Below are 18,474 nucleotides of genomic sequence, written 5' to 3' on the forward strand. Positions count from 1 at the left end.
AATTAATTTTCGTTCATCAAGGATAACATAATTTTAAACATCCAGTGCTATTGTGATATTATTTTTTTTTTATCAAAGCAAGATGTTTTATTCTGCAATGTTCACAGGGAAATTGTTTATTATTTAAACACCACTGCACAGTGTCATACAACATCATCAATGATAGAGACCAGTTATATGTAATTATGTATCCATGTACTGTAGCCGTTAGCGAACAAATAATAAAACAAATCTGAATAACACAAGAAACTACATCAGGATAACAATACTAGGATATATGCAATACCACGACGTCACTAATTGCAGAGTCATTCTCACGTCGTGTTCACACGGTCGGACATTATTAGAGTCACGCGGTAGCCGTCACCAGCAAGTTTTTAAAAAAGACTGATAAAGAAGACTAATAAACAGATGCTCCCGCGAGACTATATTTACACCTACCATTAAAACACTTGACTTCTATTTGTTCTATGATATTTTTCGCTGGGTACAAAGTGTATCTAAAACCATGTTTAATGTTATTTAGAGTCACACATGTAATATCTTGATGACAACTCATTAATTCAAAAAGGGACACCAATCCTACAGTCAATCAATGTTTCATAATATACAAACATTTATGCTTCAACCAAATATGGAAGGCCATTGAAGTCATACGTAAAGACAAATTAGCAAAGCGGCAAAAATACCCAAATGCCTATTGAATGGAGGGACTGTCCCCACCACAAACCGCGAAAGACCGCCAACAACCGCCGCTCAAAAGGGATGTCAAACTAGATTGCCCCGCAGGGCTACAAAGAACCACAAACCGCGAAATATGGATATCCAACCAGTTTAAAAGACAAATTAGCAACCGATAGAGGCCAGGGCCTGAAAAATTAGAGAAATTAAAACCACAAACCGCGAAAGAACGCAAAAACCGCCGCTCACTAGGGATATCCAACTAGATTGGCCCGCAGGGCTACAAAGAATCACAAACCGCGAAATTTGGATATCCAACAAATTAAAACCACAAACTGCGAAAGACCACCAACAACCGCCGCTCAAAAGGGATGTCAAACTAGAGTGGCCCGCAGGGCTACAAAGAACCACAAACCGCGAAATATGGATAACCAACCAGTTTAAAAGACAAATTAGCCACCGATAGAGGCCAGGGCCTGAAAAATTAGAGAAATTAAAACCACACACCGCGACAGAACGCCAAAAACCGCCGCTCACTAGGGATATCCAACTAGATTGGCCCGCATGGCTACAAAAAACCACAAACCGCGAAATTTTGATATCCAACAAATTAAAACCACAAACTGCGAAAGACCACCAACAACCGCCGCTCAATAGAGACATCCAGCTAGATTGCCCCGCAGGGCTTCAAAAAACACACACCGCGAAGTATAGTTATCCAAGAAGCTTAAATTATAAATTAACCCGCGATAGAGGGTAGGGCATGAAGAATGAGGGAAATCAAAACCACAAACCGCGAAAGACCGCCAACAACCGCCGCTTAATAGGGAAATCCAACTAGATCTATAAATCTAAATAACTATCAACCGCGAAATTTGGATATCCAACTATATTGCCCCGCAGGGCTACAAAGAACCACACACCGCGAAGTATAGTTTTCCAACAAGCTTAAACTATAAATTAACCCCCGATAAAGGGTAGGGCATGAAGAATGAGTGAAAGTAAAACTACAAATCGCGAAAGACCGCCAACAACCGCCGCTTAATAGGGAAATCCAACTAGATTGCCCCGCAGGGCTACAAAGAACTATCAACCGCGAAATTTGGATATCCAACTAGATTGCCCCGCAGGGCTACAAAACCACAATCATTAAAACATAATTATCTTGCTAAGTCGTGGCACTTAGAAGTTTCCGTAGTATAAGCCTTGGTACATATACGCGCATTTCACAGTTTCAATTTGAAGTAAATCGGACTGACTCTGTGTCCTCCTGGCATCGTCAACATTGGGTATGTGTTGTTCATATTTACATTTTCTTAGTTGCCTTGAATAATTAAAGAATATTAAAATGTATATGTATCCCTATTAACATTACATTCACGCGGTAGCTGTAACCAGTTTTAAAAGTAAACGGCTGATAAAGTTTTATTAAATTATTTACTGTCATAAAAATTAATCAAGGATAACATAACTTCAAACATCTATTTTTCGTTTTATTCGTTTTATGGAGTACTTCGTAACCCGATGACTTTCCAAGCTTAGAGCTGCTAGGCTACATTCATAAAAAGAAAGAAAATCCACCAAAAAAACGTTGACAACGTAAAGAAAGCAGCAAGTTTAAAAAGCCCCCACCTCGGCGTACTTTGTGAAACTTGGTCCCATTTTGAATATCAACAGCAAATCGGTGTTTTTAACGTTTAAACAATAGCATCATTGCCATTAACATACCTACTTGTTATTCGTTTTGATCATGAAATAATTATTATAAAACAAAACATATATAGGATATTGGCCAAGAACAACATAATAACCTTTCTGATCGTTCCAGAATGCTAACAACTTAATATCGCATCGGCACATTAAAGATACATAACACTTCTGGTAATGTTTTAAGTTGATAATTATGACAAAGTTTAAATCAGTAGTCTTTCACAAATGGGACCAAGTTTCAAAAAGTGAGCCGAGGTGGGGGCTTTTTAAACTTGCTGCTTTCTTTACGTTGTCAACGTTTTTTGGTGGATTTAACTTATACAAAAAGCAACACAATCAACTACATCATTTAAATCATTTTACTTGCAAGCAATATTATTAACTGCGTTTCAAAGCATACATAAACACAAGTGCTCTTTAACACTATAGTCACATAAACAGAACATAGTGTGTTCTTTAAGGGGTCGGTCTGTATTGTCTCAAATATCTCCGAAATGGGAGAAAACTGCCATGTTTGCTGTGAAATTTTGCCTAGCAATATCTATCTCAGGTGCAAAATTTATGGTGCACATGAAAGAATGAAGTCTTTAGATTAATATTTTAGCAATCTTAATATTATTAGTTGATAGGAAATTCTTCAAATATGCCTGTACATATAACGACGCATATTAAACAGCCCACGCAGTTTTTTATAGGTGAACTTTTTTCGAGCAGTCCGTGTTGGACGATGACCCTATCTTTTTGCTGAGGTATTTACAGGACCTTGAAATAAGAATTATGATAGATATTTGCGACTTCGGAATGCAACGAAGGCATGTTTGAAGCTCGTCAATACACAAAATACTACCTGATTTTACACTCTCGTCGACCACTGTCTGGCGCATGTTATTTTGTTACTCTAAATTCAACAAAATTCCAATTTTTCGGGCAAAAAGACTTCTAGAGATACCATCCTACATGTCCATGTTCGATTTATGGTAATACAATTAACCAATTTTTAAATATCAATTTGTTTAGATTCACAGAAGCCATATTTTGTACATTTTCGACAGTAACGAGTTAACGCCAATTTTGGTACAAATTTGTCAGTTTTGCCAAAGTTATTTATCCGGTTAACTAACGAATACCAAGGTTCATAGGCGAGCTAATAGCGCTATGTTATTTAACTACTTTTTACTTACGATTATTTTCATGATTCCGTTTGAGAACAAATTAATATAATTCCTTATGGGTCTCCAACTTCCCCTGTCTTCAAGCTTCTTCACACGACTATAATTGAAGACCGAATTGAAAAGACTAGTTTGCGTATGACGTCCTGTCAACCAGACCAAAAATGCCGTACTGCGCAGGTCAGTAACCAATCACGTCTCGCCTTTGCCCTGACGTCAGACGCAAACTAGTCTTTTTAATTCGGTCTTCAATTATAGCCATGTTTTATGGAGTGTTGCCAGGCAAGTCAAAAGCAAATTGGGACAAATCGGCACTAAATATGGCCCGTAACTACATCAATATATCACCCAAATGTCCATGTTATTTAGGGTACAATGTTAATGTAAATAAATTGTAATATACAATTTTAAAACAGTGTTTAAAATGTTCTAAGGTGCGTATGCGCGATTCTTTCTAATGTATATACCTATAATGTATTGACAATCAATTCATAAGAAGCCCAAAGTTAATACCAACACTGTAGCGCTGGAAACACGCTCAATTCTGTGAAAGGATTTGTCATGAAATCGTTCCGCTTGATTTATCAGGTCTATTAATGTGACAAAGGAACAGGTCTCTAGTTTGATTCCACAACCATTCAAACCGATCTCATGTTTTATTGTATCATCGTGTATTAAAACAGGAAGGCTATGTCATAAATGGACCGGAACAATATAACAATTACACTGTCACCTGTGTTGAAGGACGGTTCTAAGATACAGGGTGTTCCAGAATGATCTATATCGTGTTTGAAAACATTAATCAACATTGTATTTAATTTGAGTACGGTACGTGAAATATAATGGCATAAATGTCACCTACTTATTGTGTTACTTTCATTGCAAAACCTTCATTCGTTTTGGCGTGATATTGCATATTCTTAAAACTGGATGTTTTGCATGTGTAAAAATTGCATGTGTGTAACTTACAGCGCAAAGGCTTCATAAGCACAAGACATTGCTGCTTTATCACTATCGCGTAGGCCTACTTTGCAATTATGTGTAGAAATCATACAGTTGTCATAGGAGATACACCAAATTTGGCACAGATGTAGAGCTTGAAACACTGAATAATTCTTGATATTGGATTAAGTGACCTTTTTCATGTGTTTTCAATATTACGAGGGCTCAGAGCAAGAACAAGCTATGTCCACAATTACATGTTACTCATTTCGGCAACAAATGGATGGTTAATTCTGCACTCCATAATAAATGCAAGTGACACCCTGTAGCTTAAGATGACAGCGAGACAGGTTTCTAGATCATTCCACGACCAGTCATACCTATTACCTGTTTTATTGTTACCTTATGGAGGCCAGACTTTTATTTGAATGATAATGGCTCTGTCACGCCGTATTGAATACCCTCTGTACGGAATGTTACATCACAATTCAGTATAATTATTCAAGGTTGGTACGCGTGTCTGTCATCGACTTGACAACAGGCACACCCGGTACAAACATTTTGTAAATCGTGGAAAGTCGTATTTATGCAAAATGATCAAAAAATGATACTTTTAGGTGTTATTCTGTTAGTTTCTGTTTGGCAAATCATAAATGCGTACGTGTTTTGGTCAAAATGCCAATAATCTTATTTTTACCCCTACCCACCTGATATAGCTTTACACAACCCTTAACACTGTATTGTGTTAAAAACATAACTTCATATCTTTTTATATATATATTTTTATACCATGAGGGGAAGCCTCCTTGTATACATTTGTAACGTTTTTATGTGAAAATTTTGCCATTTAAAAATGTAAAGTTTTGTTTTTAGAATTATCTGAAAGGGCCCGCTTTAGGGTCCCTGGTGGGCGTCCAGGGGGCGAAGCCCCCGGAAGCTCATGGGTTTGGGGCATTTTTATACCATGAGGAGATGCCTCCTTGCATACATTTGTAACGTGTTTATGTGAATATTTTGCCATGTAAAAAATGTAAAGTTTTGTTTTTAGAATTATCTGAAAGGAAACAAAAATTAATTTACAATGTAAGAACAATACAATAAAACAATACTGATATTCTTGAGTTGATTTAACAAGTTGTTACATGTCTTATTATATTCACCCCTTATTTCCCCCTTCGTTCTCTTTCCTTCACCTTTACATTCTTCAATTCCTTCCCCTTTCTCTCATTCCTTCCCCCTTCCATTAAATTACTTTCCAATTACTTCCACTTGTGTTCCTTAAGTTTCCATTCTTTCTCTTTCCGTCTTCTTCATATTCTTCAGTTTCCTCCCTTTCTCTCATTTCTTCCCCCATTCCATTTATACACTCACTACTGCCCCTCAAATCACTTCCTTAAATTCCCTCTCCTTCTTCATATTCTTTAATTTCTTCCCCTTTCTTACACTCCTTCCCCCTGTGTATGAATTGCTTCCCCACAATAAACATGCAAGTTGTTGTTTTCCCCTCTTTTGTTCCCCTTTCCCTATTCCTTCCCCATCCCACAGTGTATTTTACCCATATGAAAAATCATTCCGTACGGACCGTACCGTGCATGCACAGACCACAGACAGTGACGCAATCAACCAATCAGCAGTTGGAAAATCGTTTACCCATTGACGTCATCGCTGCATTTTCATTGATGAAATTCAGAATCGTTCAAAAACACGAGTTTTTAATTGCAAATATTTATTTTTTGTAACTATGAATGTCAATGTCTATCTCAAATTAACATTGTGTATTATCGTAGCGTTGAATGCACTGAAGCTTGTGAGGCGGATCCGTTGCAAATTTGGCGGATCTTTTGTTTTTTGTGACATTAAAATCCATCTTTCGCATGGCCGCTGGGTGTGTGTGGGGGTGTGTGTGTGGGAACGGGGTTCAGCTATGCACGCGCTGCATGCATAAACACTAGTACTGCTGACTGCGTGTACCAATCGTAGCAGGGTGTAAAATATGTACAACAAAGTCAATGTTTAATCTCAAATACGTTATTGGGTAAATATAAGCATTTGAATAATTTAACAATAATTTGAATCTGAAAAATAAATGAACATAAAAGTTAATGAGTGATTTTACAACATATTTGACTGTTGGATAAATATGGGTGCTGCAGCTTTGGAGCTAAGGCAATATGGCGTATTACTTTGAAGTTGGTAATGGGTAAATTACACTGAGGGAAATTTTGGAGTGAGAAGGGAAAAAAAGAGAAAGGAAAGGTGGAAAGAAAAAAGAAAAGAAAGGAAAGAAGAGAAAAAGGAAGGAAAAAAGAAAGAAGAGGAAAGGAAAGAAGAGAAAAGGAAGAGGGAATGGAGAAAGAAAGGGTCAAGAGGGAAGGAAAAGCAACAGAGAGGAAACCTGAATAAATAAAAAAAATGAGGGAAATAAAAAAAACAAAAGGGAAGCCTAATCTATGGAAGACATGACCTTAATTAATTAATCTCCCACACAGGGAGTGTAGGTTTTAAAATGGAGTCACACATTCTGACAATCCCATTTGAAATTCACACTCCCTGTGTGTAAGATTAAGGTCACGTCTTCCATAGGGGTGTATGGACTTCAACTGAAATAGCCTATTGACTTAAATTCACGGCTCTTTTCCTAAAGCGCATGACAAAAGCTGAAACGAAAAGCTGCGAAAATCATGGCATACCGGGGTACACTCGACAACTACTTCAAAGGCAAAAAGAAATAAAATAAAATAAAATGATATTAAATATCATTTTATAATTTCTATGATTGAAATAAACTAAACTAAACTAAACTAAACTAATCTAAGATAACCAAACTATAAAACTAAGATAAAATGAAAAAATAAAATAAAATAAAATAAAATAAGTTAAAATAAAATAAAATAAAATAAAATAAAATAAAATAAAATAAAATAAAATAAAATAAAATCAGGATCGCCAAAGTTTTTATCCATACTGCTGATATTGAAATTAATGAAGTAGTTATCTACTTCTTATATTTAAATTGATGAAGTAGTTATCTACTGCTGATATTTAAATTGATGAAGTAGTTATCTACTGCTGATATTTAAATTGATGAAGTAGTTATCTACTGCTGATATTGAAATTAATGAAGTAGTTATCTAATGCTAATATTGAAATTGATTAAGTAGTTATCCACTGCTGATATTTGAATTGATGAAGTAGTTATTTTCTGCTGATAGTGAAATAGATGAGTTTTCTACTGATGATGAAGTAGTTTTCTACTGCTGATATTGAAATTGATGAAGTAGTTATCTACTGCTGCTATTGAAAGTGATGAAGTAGTTATCTACTGCTGATATTAAAATTGATGAAGTATTTATCTACCGGTGCTGCTGATATTTAAATTGACGAAGTAGCCTTATCTACTAGACTACTGCTGATTATTTAAATTGATGAAGTATAGTTTTTTTCTGCTGATATTGAATTGATGAAGTAGTTATCCATTATGGATTCTGGTAATGGCATTTGAAATTCACACTCCCTGCGAGGAAGATGAAAGTCATTCATATTCATATTTTATTTCCATAAAAATCATTACATTACATTTCTTTACATTACATCAAAAATATTCAAACACGATACAAATGGAGGAAAGGGCTGGAAGACCAAAAAGGACTGAAAGTTAGCCTTTCCCTAAAATCAACAAATGAAATTAGCAAAACAAAGCAACTTTACCAAACATAAAATGATAACCAAAATAAAAGACAAGGGACGGGGAGGTGCTCGAGGAAAAGATTAATTACACTAAGAGATAAGTTTTTTTTAAAATTCACTGCGCAAATGTTTGACAGATTTTGAAGCTTTCTGATTTTTATCTAAAGAATTCCAAAGGATGGGACCTCTTGTACGTATGGCATGATCAGAATAACATGGCAAACAATGATTTACAGGGTTTCTTATGGTTCTGGTTCTGGTTCTGGTTCAGGTTAAGTCGGAATCACAGTCAAGTTGCATCTTCTCCAACATTCTTAGAAGATTTGGGTGGTCAATGTGCCGTGTGTGTCTCTCGTAACTCGCGGAAGAATAAATTAATTACTTATACATGTAGCTGCTCGAGGTCCTACTTTTGACCCCAACTGGTTCCAGTCTGTAATTGTTCTGGGAATGAAGCTGTATCTGTGGACGTCTTTCTTTACGTGCGGCCGGTAGATCTTCTGTGATCCCCTTCTGTTAGCCCTGGTGGTCTTTGTGAGTTGAATGATGCTATCAGCCTTGATCCCCACCTCGTTGTTGATGATCTTGTTCATCATCTGGATTCTTGTTTCTTTCCTCCTGTGTTCTAATGTCTCCCACTTCAGCTCCTCTATCATCTGAGTGACACTATCCCTTTGTTTGTAGTTGTTGAGGCAAAACCTGGCAGCTTTCCTCTGGATTGCTTCTAATGACTGTACATCTCCCTTCCTGTATGGATCCCAGACACTACTTGCATACTCCAGTGTTGGTCTCACAAGAGTTTTGTAGGCATTCTCTTTGATCTCCCTTGAACAGTGCCACAAATTCCTCTTAAGGAAGCCAAGGACACGGTTTGCCTTGGCTGTTGTCTTGTTGTAATGAACATTCCATCTCAACTTGCTGTCGAGTTCCACACCTAGGTAAGGATGGGAGTCAACTTCCTTCAGTGTTTCCCCACAGAAAGTGTAGGCCTTGTCAGGAGGTGATTTGCTGTTAGAGATCTTCATAACAGAGCATTTGCTGGGGTTGAAGGACATGGACCAGGTGTTTTGCCATTCTTCTAGCTTGTTTAGATCTTCCTGCAATACTTCAAATTCCGCTGTTGATTTCCCCGATGCATAAAGTACGCAATCGTCTGCGAAAAGTCTTGCAGTACAGCGTAGATTCTCAGGAAGGTCGTTTATGTATATCAGGAAGTCTAGGGGCCTGTCACGGTACCCTGAGGAACACTTGATATGACTTTCTTTGGTTCAGATGTTGCTCCATTACAGACCACCTTCTGTGTCCTGGCAGTAAGAAAGTGCCTCATCCAATTCAAGATGGGACCTCTTATTCCATGATACTCCAGTTTCCCCAATAGCCTTTCATGAGGGACCTTATCAAAGGCCTTGGCAAAATCAAGGATTGCCATGTGCACTGTTTCACCTCTTTCTATACTGCTAGTGAGGTCATGAGCTGTAAGGATGAGCTGGGTGACTGTAGAATGTTTCGCCCTGAAGCCATGCTGGGCATCAACCAGTATACTATTAGCCTCCAGATGGTCCATCACATGCGAATGCACGATATGCTCCAACACCTTACTCACAACACTAGTCAGTGACACTCCTCTGTAATTTGCGGGTCCGATTTATCGCCTTTCTTGAATATGGGACAGATGTTGGCTTCTCTCCACTGCCACGGTAGATAACCCTCGTCAATAGAGCACTGGAACAGATCCGTCAACACCGGAGCTATTTCTTCAGCTGTCATCTTCAATATCCACGGCGGGATTCCATCAGGGCCTGGAGCTTTATTGTCCTTTAGGTTCTTGAGTTGCTTGAGGACACCATCTTCATAGATAACCAAGTGTGGTATGTCAGGTACGTTACTCCTCCCCAATGACGGAATATGTGATGTCTCTTCCCTTGTGAAAACACTGGCAAATTGACTGCTGAGGACTTCAGCTTTATCACCATCTGACGTGACGATCTTATTGTTGACTTTAAGGTCAGCGACTCCAGCTTCTTCTTTCCTGATCTTGCTGATAAAAGACCAGAATGCTTTGGGGTTTTCTTTCACCGTTTCAGCTAAGGTGCCATTAATATAGTCTCTTCTGGATTTGTTTAATGTCCTTCTAGCCACTTTCTTGAATTCCTTGTATTCATCCCAATGAGCTTGATCACCAGTTAACTTTGCTTTGATATACAGTCTTCGTTTCTTCCTGCACATTCTTCTATGTTCCCGTTGGAACCATGGTAGATTCCATCTGCTGGAGATCATTTTGGATGGAATATGAGCTTCCATAACTTCCTTGATTTTTGATTCAAAATTGTCCCATTTCTTCTGAACAGAATTTTTGTTCTTACTGCTACTGTATTCCTCCTGAAATTTGCTCAAGTCTTGTTTGATTTTGTCTGTCTCTGCCCTATGTCTCAAGTAAATTTTTCTTGGGGGTTTCCGATTACGTTTCAGTCCAATCTTCCAAACAGTCTTTACCATCTCGTGGTCGCTCAGGCCAGGAATTACATCAACTTCCCCTACAATTGATGCGTTGTTTGTCATTGCAAGGTCCAAGATGCTGTTTAATCTTGTTGGACGCTTAACTAGCTGGTCCAGCCCATTGTTTTGCAAGACTTGCATGAGTAGCTCAGCTGTTTCCTTTGAGGCCGAGTGATCCTTGATAACCGACCAGTCATCCCAGTTGACATTGGGTTGATTGAAGTCACCCTGCATGATGATGTCTTTCAATTTTGAATAACTGTTTATGATTTCAAGTGTATTCTTGAAATCAATCACTGTGTCGATGTCATCGTGTCTCGGTTTATACACTGTGCCAAATAACAGAGAGCGCCTGCCCTCAATGTCTAGCTGACACCATATGCTCTCACTGTCTCCTTCCAGATCAAGACGACGAATCACTGGAATGTCTTTTCTATACACAAATATAACGCCACCATGTCTATCATTAGGACGATCCTTCCTAAATGCTGTATACTCCTCTGGAAGGAATTCAGCATTGTCTATGGACGCTTCGAGCCATGTTTCAGTCCCTTGAATAAAGTCCGGCTTGATGTCATGAAGTAATGATTCCCATTCACTCCTTTTATTCATGATACTTTGAAAGTTAATGTTCAATATGGTAAAACCCTTTACGGTTTTGAGGTGAGATGACTTTGGCTTAGCTTTTGTACTCTGTTTCTTTCCCGTCTCCTGTGTACTACACTCTGAGTCCGAGTTGTCACTTGATGACGAGAAGAATGAGCTATCAAAATGAGTTGCCTCACATATTGGACACATCCAGTCAAAATTGGTGTTAACTATTTCGTCATACAAATCGTTATCCATTCCACCACATAAACTATGTGTCCATGCCCCACACTTGTCACAATCTAGTGCTCTCTGTCCAAATTTGACAGGTTCGGTGCACATTGTACATGGTGAAGCGCACTCCGAACAATACCATTCCCGTCCTCTAAAAATGAGTCTATATTCTTTCTCCTGTATTCTCCTACAACTAGCATGAAAATGTTGATCACAATCCCCACACTTCACCCATCTGCGTGGTCTGGCTGTTGAATCGCCTTTGTCGCAGTCTCTGCAGAACTTACTGCTGTGATGATTTGTTTGCGTATGTCTATCCATCATGGGCCAAAAACTACTGTGTAACCAGATGGCTGGGCCAAAAGTTATACTAAACTTAAGTCACTTGGTACAATCACAAAGTCACTAGATCACATATTCACAAAATCACTATTTCACTGATACGTCAAACAAAATGAAGCCTTAAAAGGTGCATAAAATGTAAAAGCTAAAACGTCTCCTTCTTCTGGATGCTGGATGTAGTGTAATAATCCTGTCTCTAGTCTCTGCTTACCTGGTGACATCAATCAACAAGCACAATAACACTTCACACGGTGCATACAAAAATCACGAACTATTAATCAGGTTACTTCCGTCGAGTCCTGCCGCTGTCTGGGTAGATTTACTCTACCATGTTGTCTACTGCTGGAATAAAATCACAAAGTCAGGTACATCAATAATAACAATCATTCACTGGTCCTCCGGCTCCGTCGATGCTGTTGAATTCCACCACCCAACATGTATTGCACAAAATTACGATAATTTAATAAAATATGAGTTGCACATCCAATGATTAAACGTTCTCCATCCACTTCTGGTCATACAAAATAATGAGGTGAGTGTTCTCTAAAAACTAAGTCACTATTGCACAAGACTTATAAGCACAAAAATATTTTTGAAGCAGAATGATATTTCCTTTGCGAGCGAGGATGAGTTGTCAAGATGGTCGCTCCATAAACTTCCGGTCACACTCGGAGGCCCTCGGCAAGGTTCGGCAAAGATCGTATGGCGGGAAAATTGCTTCAGTTTTTATGTAAACATTGCACACAAAATGTCTCAAAAGAAGATATATAATTCATCAATGATAAAATGCAGTCCTCACGATAATAATTAAGTTCATGAAGCGAGGTTATGAAACTTGCAATGATGAAATGACGCTAACAAACACTGCACTTGATATAAAATACGAGCACACACCAAATATGAAATTACCAAAGTTCGAGTTTAAAAAGTTCTAAAAAGTCACAAATATTGCACCAACATCAAACAAAATATGCTTGTTTTTTTTTAATCAAAGGTTGATTTAAAACTGGTCAACAGCACTCACTTTTTGAACCGAATATTTCAGAGAAACCATTCTCCGTCATCAGCATCACAGATCACACGTCACACCGGATTGTGCCGGGGCATTGTGGTCCTAGATCACAAGTTACGGACGGAATGTGTGGTAGGTGCCAACTTTGCACGGATACAAAAAAGCAATGACCGCATTGTTGATGTCTGGATGTGTCTGCGATCACGAAAAAAAATATCGGCACGAAGGGCGAGCGGTGGAAATACGACATATGATGCGTGTTTTAGCCATTTAATCGTAAAATTAAAGCATTATTTACGCTGATATCTTTGGAATTTAATGATCTGGCTATTTTATCGACGTTTAAGGATTACGTCAAAGCTTAAAACATCATTTTTGGTGACCGGAAAATCGGCACTAAATATAATTGCTGTTGAATTCTGCAGTTGACAGCATCTAGCACTGTCTGTAGAAAAAGCTGCCAAATGGCGTCCAAGCGACCAGCAAGGAAAAAGTCAGCGGCACCAGATGAAATAAAAACCGCTGCAAATGTTGGGTGAGTATGTCTTATATTTGCCAATAAAAAACAATAGCCTCAGACCAGGCTTCCCGTAGTACTAGTGTGCATCATTGCGTCTAGACCTAGTTCACCACGTAAACTTATGGCTCAAAATTCGGACCGCTCGCCAATAAGTTTACTGCTTTCTATGTTTTGAAATTTGTTGACGTTTTAACGATCCCCGATTCCCGGTCGCTTATTTTAGCCGTGTCACGTCACATGCATGACGCTGGTGGGTACCAACCAAACTTCAGAAAAAAAAACACCTTGATCGCCGATAACGATGTGATATGGGACTTACATAGGATTTATACACAGAGATATTTCTTGCCAAAATTTGACCATTTCTAGGCAAGTTGGCCCTACTTTGTCTGTGTTATATGAAAAAGGACAGTCTTAAGTAAGTATAAGTGCAACGCTTTTGATGTTTTGATGTTTTGGGAGACTGGGAGTGTTCAGAACAAAAAAATGATGGAGCCTATTCTTGACTGTGTAATATTCACCAGTTGCCGTGCGGTAACAGTCTTATACGATGGACAGATAGTATCAGTTTGTGAATGAGGACATCGTATAAGTTCCTTGTACTAGTCTAGACCCGTCACGTATTTTACAAATTTGGACGCAAGTGAAGTGTCAGATGGCTGATCAAGTATTTTGCGTGCATGTCACATGCATGTGGACGCAGACAAAATTTCTAAATTCAATCATTAATTGATGTTAAAATAAGAAATTTATATTCTTTTACATTTTTAAAATAATAAAAGCCCCAAAATTTTGATCCACATCCACCTGCCTAAGAATTGAAATAAATTCTGCAATATTTATAAATGCGACTCATCACATCAAAACCAACCACTTCGCGACTGGCTTCATTGGCAGATATGAAAGAAGATGAGAAAATATAAAGAAAATAAAAAGAAATTTGAGCTTGTTTTGACTCATAAAATATTTTTACTGTACCTGACTTCAACTTGATAAGTTATTTTATAATGTAAAAAGGTGTCATTTTAAAGCTAAATAATTAGGGGTTCATTCATATATTTTCATGACTAAGCGGTTGTTTATGCCCGAGGGCCGCTTGCGGCCGAGGGCATAAACAACTTCGTTTAGTCATGAAAATATACTGAATGAACCCCTTTCATATACCAGAACATTTTGTGATTCTTATTTCATCAAAATAATGACAAAAGATAACAAGTACATCATAAAAAACAATGAATTTCCTTCGTTTTCTTTACCCTGAGATCGCACATCCGGACCACCGGGCATAAACGCTGTTTATGCCCGGCTCTCGACCAATCACGCGCGCCGTTATATAGCGCGTATGTATGAACAGCAGTTCATTTAGGGGTTCATTCATATATTTTCATGACTAAACGGTTGTTTATGCCCTCGGGGCCGCTGTCATAACATTTTGTGGATCTTATTTCATCAAAATAATAACAAAAAATTACAAGTAACATTTATTTAAAAAAAAAAAAAAAATTTCCTTCATTTTCCCTACCTGGCGATCGCACATCCGGGACACTGGGCATAAACGCTGTTTATGCCCAGCTCTTGACCAATCATGCGTGCTGTTCCATAGCGTGTACATTGTACATGTATGAACCTAGTGGGGCCAGAGCCAAAAATGGTCATCACTCAACCTAAAATTTAGAAATTGTTACAGGAGGCTAACTCCAGCGTGACTGACGGGACAGTTTGATAGGCCTTTTTTTTAAAAATGACGCAAAAAAAAAAATCTACAAGACATATCCCAGACTGTTATACTCCAAGTCAAAGAGAACATGTCATAATTCAATTTAAAACACACAAGATGGAAACCAAGTGATTCAATGGCTGTATGGTTGCAAATTGAAATACAGCGTGACTGACGGACGCAAAAAACATCAATTTTTTAGAAAAAGTACATTCTTGCAAAACTCTATCTGTTCACAAGTGAGATTTATTGAAAAATGCTGTCAAAATTAAACATTGGTACATAAACTCTCAGTAAACATCATACTCAAAAAATACGAAGCTGAGATTTTTATACCTGGGCTCGCCAAAGTCGTGACTGACGGGACGTGACTGACGGGACACTTTTTGAACATTTTTACAGTGTTCTTTAGAACAATGGCGAATTGCTCAAATATACTTTGTGGGATTTATTTTCACACAGAAATTACAAACAACATCTAATCATGATGAAATATTACCTTAAACATCATTTGAGGCCTCTCAAGCAAGGGAGTCAACTTCAAACAAGCAACTATATCCAGTAGGGGAGATTGGGGTTAGTTGCAACACTGGGTAAGTTGAAACATTGTATTTTTTTCTGACACAAAAAATTAATTTGGTAAAACACTGGCACCTAGTAATAGGTATTAGTAAGGGTCATCCACCAAATTAGCAACAGCACTGATGCCCCACCAGTGTTGGCTTGGGAAAGGAATATCTGTTTTTTTGACTTGCTGACTAATTTTTATACCCCTCAGAAAAGATGCGTTATCTCCATGTTGTTTGAAGATTCAGGGGATTATTTTTTGAGTATCATAAGCACTAGTAGTAAGTCCCAGAATAAGTAAAAATAAAAGTTTTACTGTATTTCTTATTTTGTGTAATGAACTTTGAAATTTAAAAATAGGCATCGGGGTTAGTTGAAACTTTTGAGGTGGGGTTAGTTGAAACGTGAAAATCGCATAGAAAAATATGGTTAAAAATTTGACTTTTTAACATGTTTACCATTTCTTCAATATTGCTTTAATATGGTTAAAAAGCAATAATACAAGCAAAAAGTGCACACAGAAAGTACATTTTATAATATTTTAGGCTTCTCATATTTTTTGTCCATGGTGACACTCGTCACCTTGTGTCCAAAGTATTGACCAGCGCTCCCACATATTTATTTATTCATTTTTTCACACTGATTGTATGTTAAAGGGTGCCTTCAAGGGAAGTATAACCCTAACAACACAATAATAATTATTTTGAAATTTTTACAAGCCATGTTTCAACTAACCCCACCCTATGTTTCAACTTACCCCAGGGGTGGGGTTAGTTGAAACTACCCCTTTCAAATTTTCAAATTGGATTATATGAATAATCATAAGCAGGTCCAATAAAATTTAAGGCTGTATTTGTAGCATGTATGTATATGTTTATACTGATATGGTTAGTGTTTCTTGAAAGTAATCGGTTTGGGTTAAAAAGACGATTTTGTGAAAAATGTTTCAACTAACCCCAATCTCCCCTACCCATAAAAATGATCAAATTCTAGAGTTTACAATGGTTTGACTGCCAGGTGGAATTTTAATCGTCAAAATGAGCATTAAATCTTTTTTTTTTGGCCAAAATTTAGTGCAGAATATGAATCTGAAGTAAAAAACTGAAAATTTCCGACTTAAAAATTTCCCCCCATTAGATTGTACATGGTAAGAATGCTAAAACGTGACTGATGGACACATTTTAACATGGAATATCTTCTATACTAAATGTCAGTGAACAATTTTGCATAATTGTTTGTATGAGGCAAGTCAGATAGAAGATAGATTTAACTTGAAACCAACAATTTATATACTATGACAGAAAATATGCAACTTTTTCATGTTTTTTCGTGACTGACGGGACATTTCAATACCCATATTTGAAGGCCATAGTATACATTTATGATGTTACTGATGGGTTTAAATTTTGTTCTGGAATTGCAGTAAAGATATCAAAGCTGATATTAAACCACTTTAATACATACTTTTGTGCATGTACCCTAGGATCAGCAATACTCAGTCATAAGATCAGCAATTTCCTGCAAAATTAGGGATACACAAACCTGTTCCAATTCCCCAAACTTCAAATTGTCATAAAAATGTATAAAATTATGTGAGGCAAAAAACAAAAGTGGTTTCTGAAAGCTCTTTTAGTCTACTTTGCAGGAAACAATAACTTGGAAGCATTGAATGAACTTTTAAAATTCATGCAAATGTACCATTTCTGTGGAGTTAGCCAGGAGTGAATTTCTCCTCTGGTTTAATAGACCACTTACCAAAGATTATGAATCGGAAAAAAAAGAGTAAAATTTTGGAATACAAGCAATAAAATACACACGTAGCGCCCTCTTGATGTTACTGCATATTTAAAAATGATAGGATTTTTTTGTTTATGGTATTATAAAGGTCTTCTGTATAGACAATTTCAGCACTAAAAAAAATGTCAGTGGACTTTGCAAAAATAAAGAAATAAATTAAAATATGTGTAAAATTCCGTCCCGCCACATTTTGAGGTGATTTTTTTACGTTCCGGAAGGGACGAAAAAAAAAAAATTGTAGTCAAAACTTTCCAAAATATCAACTATTATGGTAATAAACATTCCTGAGTACATAAAAATTGAATTCATCAACTTTGCTAGGCTCAAAACCATTTTAACTTCTTCTATTTCAGGCCTTTTGTGGTAGGATGCCAGCAATAATGCTCTTTTCAGGGTCTTTGGTGCAAAACACGGCGCTGCCACATTTTGAGATGATTTTTTTAAGTTCAGGAATCTATGAAAAATTTCTTTCTCAGTCAATATTTTGCAATAATTTTTCATTGGAAGTGAAAGAAAAAAACAATTTTGTCAGTTTTAAAGTGAATCAATTGCTTTTTTTTCTTGATTTTGACATAGTGGACAAAATTCCGTCCAGCCACATTCCGTCCCGCCACATTGACATGATTTAAAAAAATTAATGAACGTACTTTCAAGAAGGGGGTGAATTTTATAATTCCTCCCATAACAAAAGAAGGATAGTTGAAGTTAATACCAATGTTAGAAACAAATGTTTTATCCCAGTACTTTTGATAAAAATTCAACAAATGTACTGTGTTCACAAATACATGAAGTTTATCATTCCGTCCCGCCACATTAATGAATTTGTGTTACCGTGGCAACGTGTTGATTCTTAGGACTATTTTTCTTGTGTGTGAATGTAGTCTGTAACTTACTTGTTTATATTAAGAACATAAAGAATCCATAAAATAAACAGGTACAGGGCTACAATTTAAAAGGCCTATCAAAATTCCGTCCCGCCACAAACGGGAATTTTGGCTCTGGCCCAGTGTTC

At 37.2% G+C, this 18,474-nt stretch overlaps 2 protein-coding genes across 2 annotated transcripts in view; one reads left to right on the top strand and one right to left on the bottom strand.

Moving 5' to 3' along the window:
- Positions 1 to 8,563: 8,563 nt before the first annotated feature.
- Positions 8,564 to 9,244, bottom strand: LOC140167608 (uncharacterized). Its single transcript, XM_072190907.1, has one exon. The coding sequence runs from the start codon at positions 9,242 to 9,244 to the stop codon at positions 8,564 to 8,566; it is 681 nt and encodes a 226-aa protein (XP_072047008.1).
- A 3,855-nt stretch (positions 9,245 to 13,099) lies between these two features.
- Positions 13,100 to 18,474, top strand: part of LOC140168274 (alsin-like) — a 145,415-nt gene continuing 140,040 nt past the window's right edge. The window contains 1 exon segment of the mRNA XM_072191629.1: positions 13,100 to 13,396. Within this exon segment, the coding sequence (XP_072047730.1) occupies positions 13,326 to 13,396 (71 nt within the window). The 5' untranslated portion in view covers positions 13,100 to 13,325.

The sequence above is a fragment of the Amphiura filiformis genome, chromosome 13, assembly GCF_039555335.1.
Source record: "Amphiura filiformis chromosome 13, Afil_fr2py, whole genome shotgun sequence".
Taxonomy (NCBI): Eukaryota; Metazoa; Echinodermata; class Ophiuroidea; order Amphilepidida; family Amphiuridae; genus Amphiura; species Amphiura filiformis.

Coding starts and splice junctions, on each gene's coding strand:
- LOC140167608 (XM_072190907.1), bottom strand. CDS start 9,244: ATGTCCTTCAACCCCAGCAAATGCTCTGTTATGAAGATCTCTAACAGC.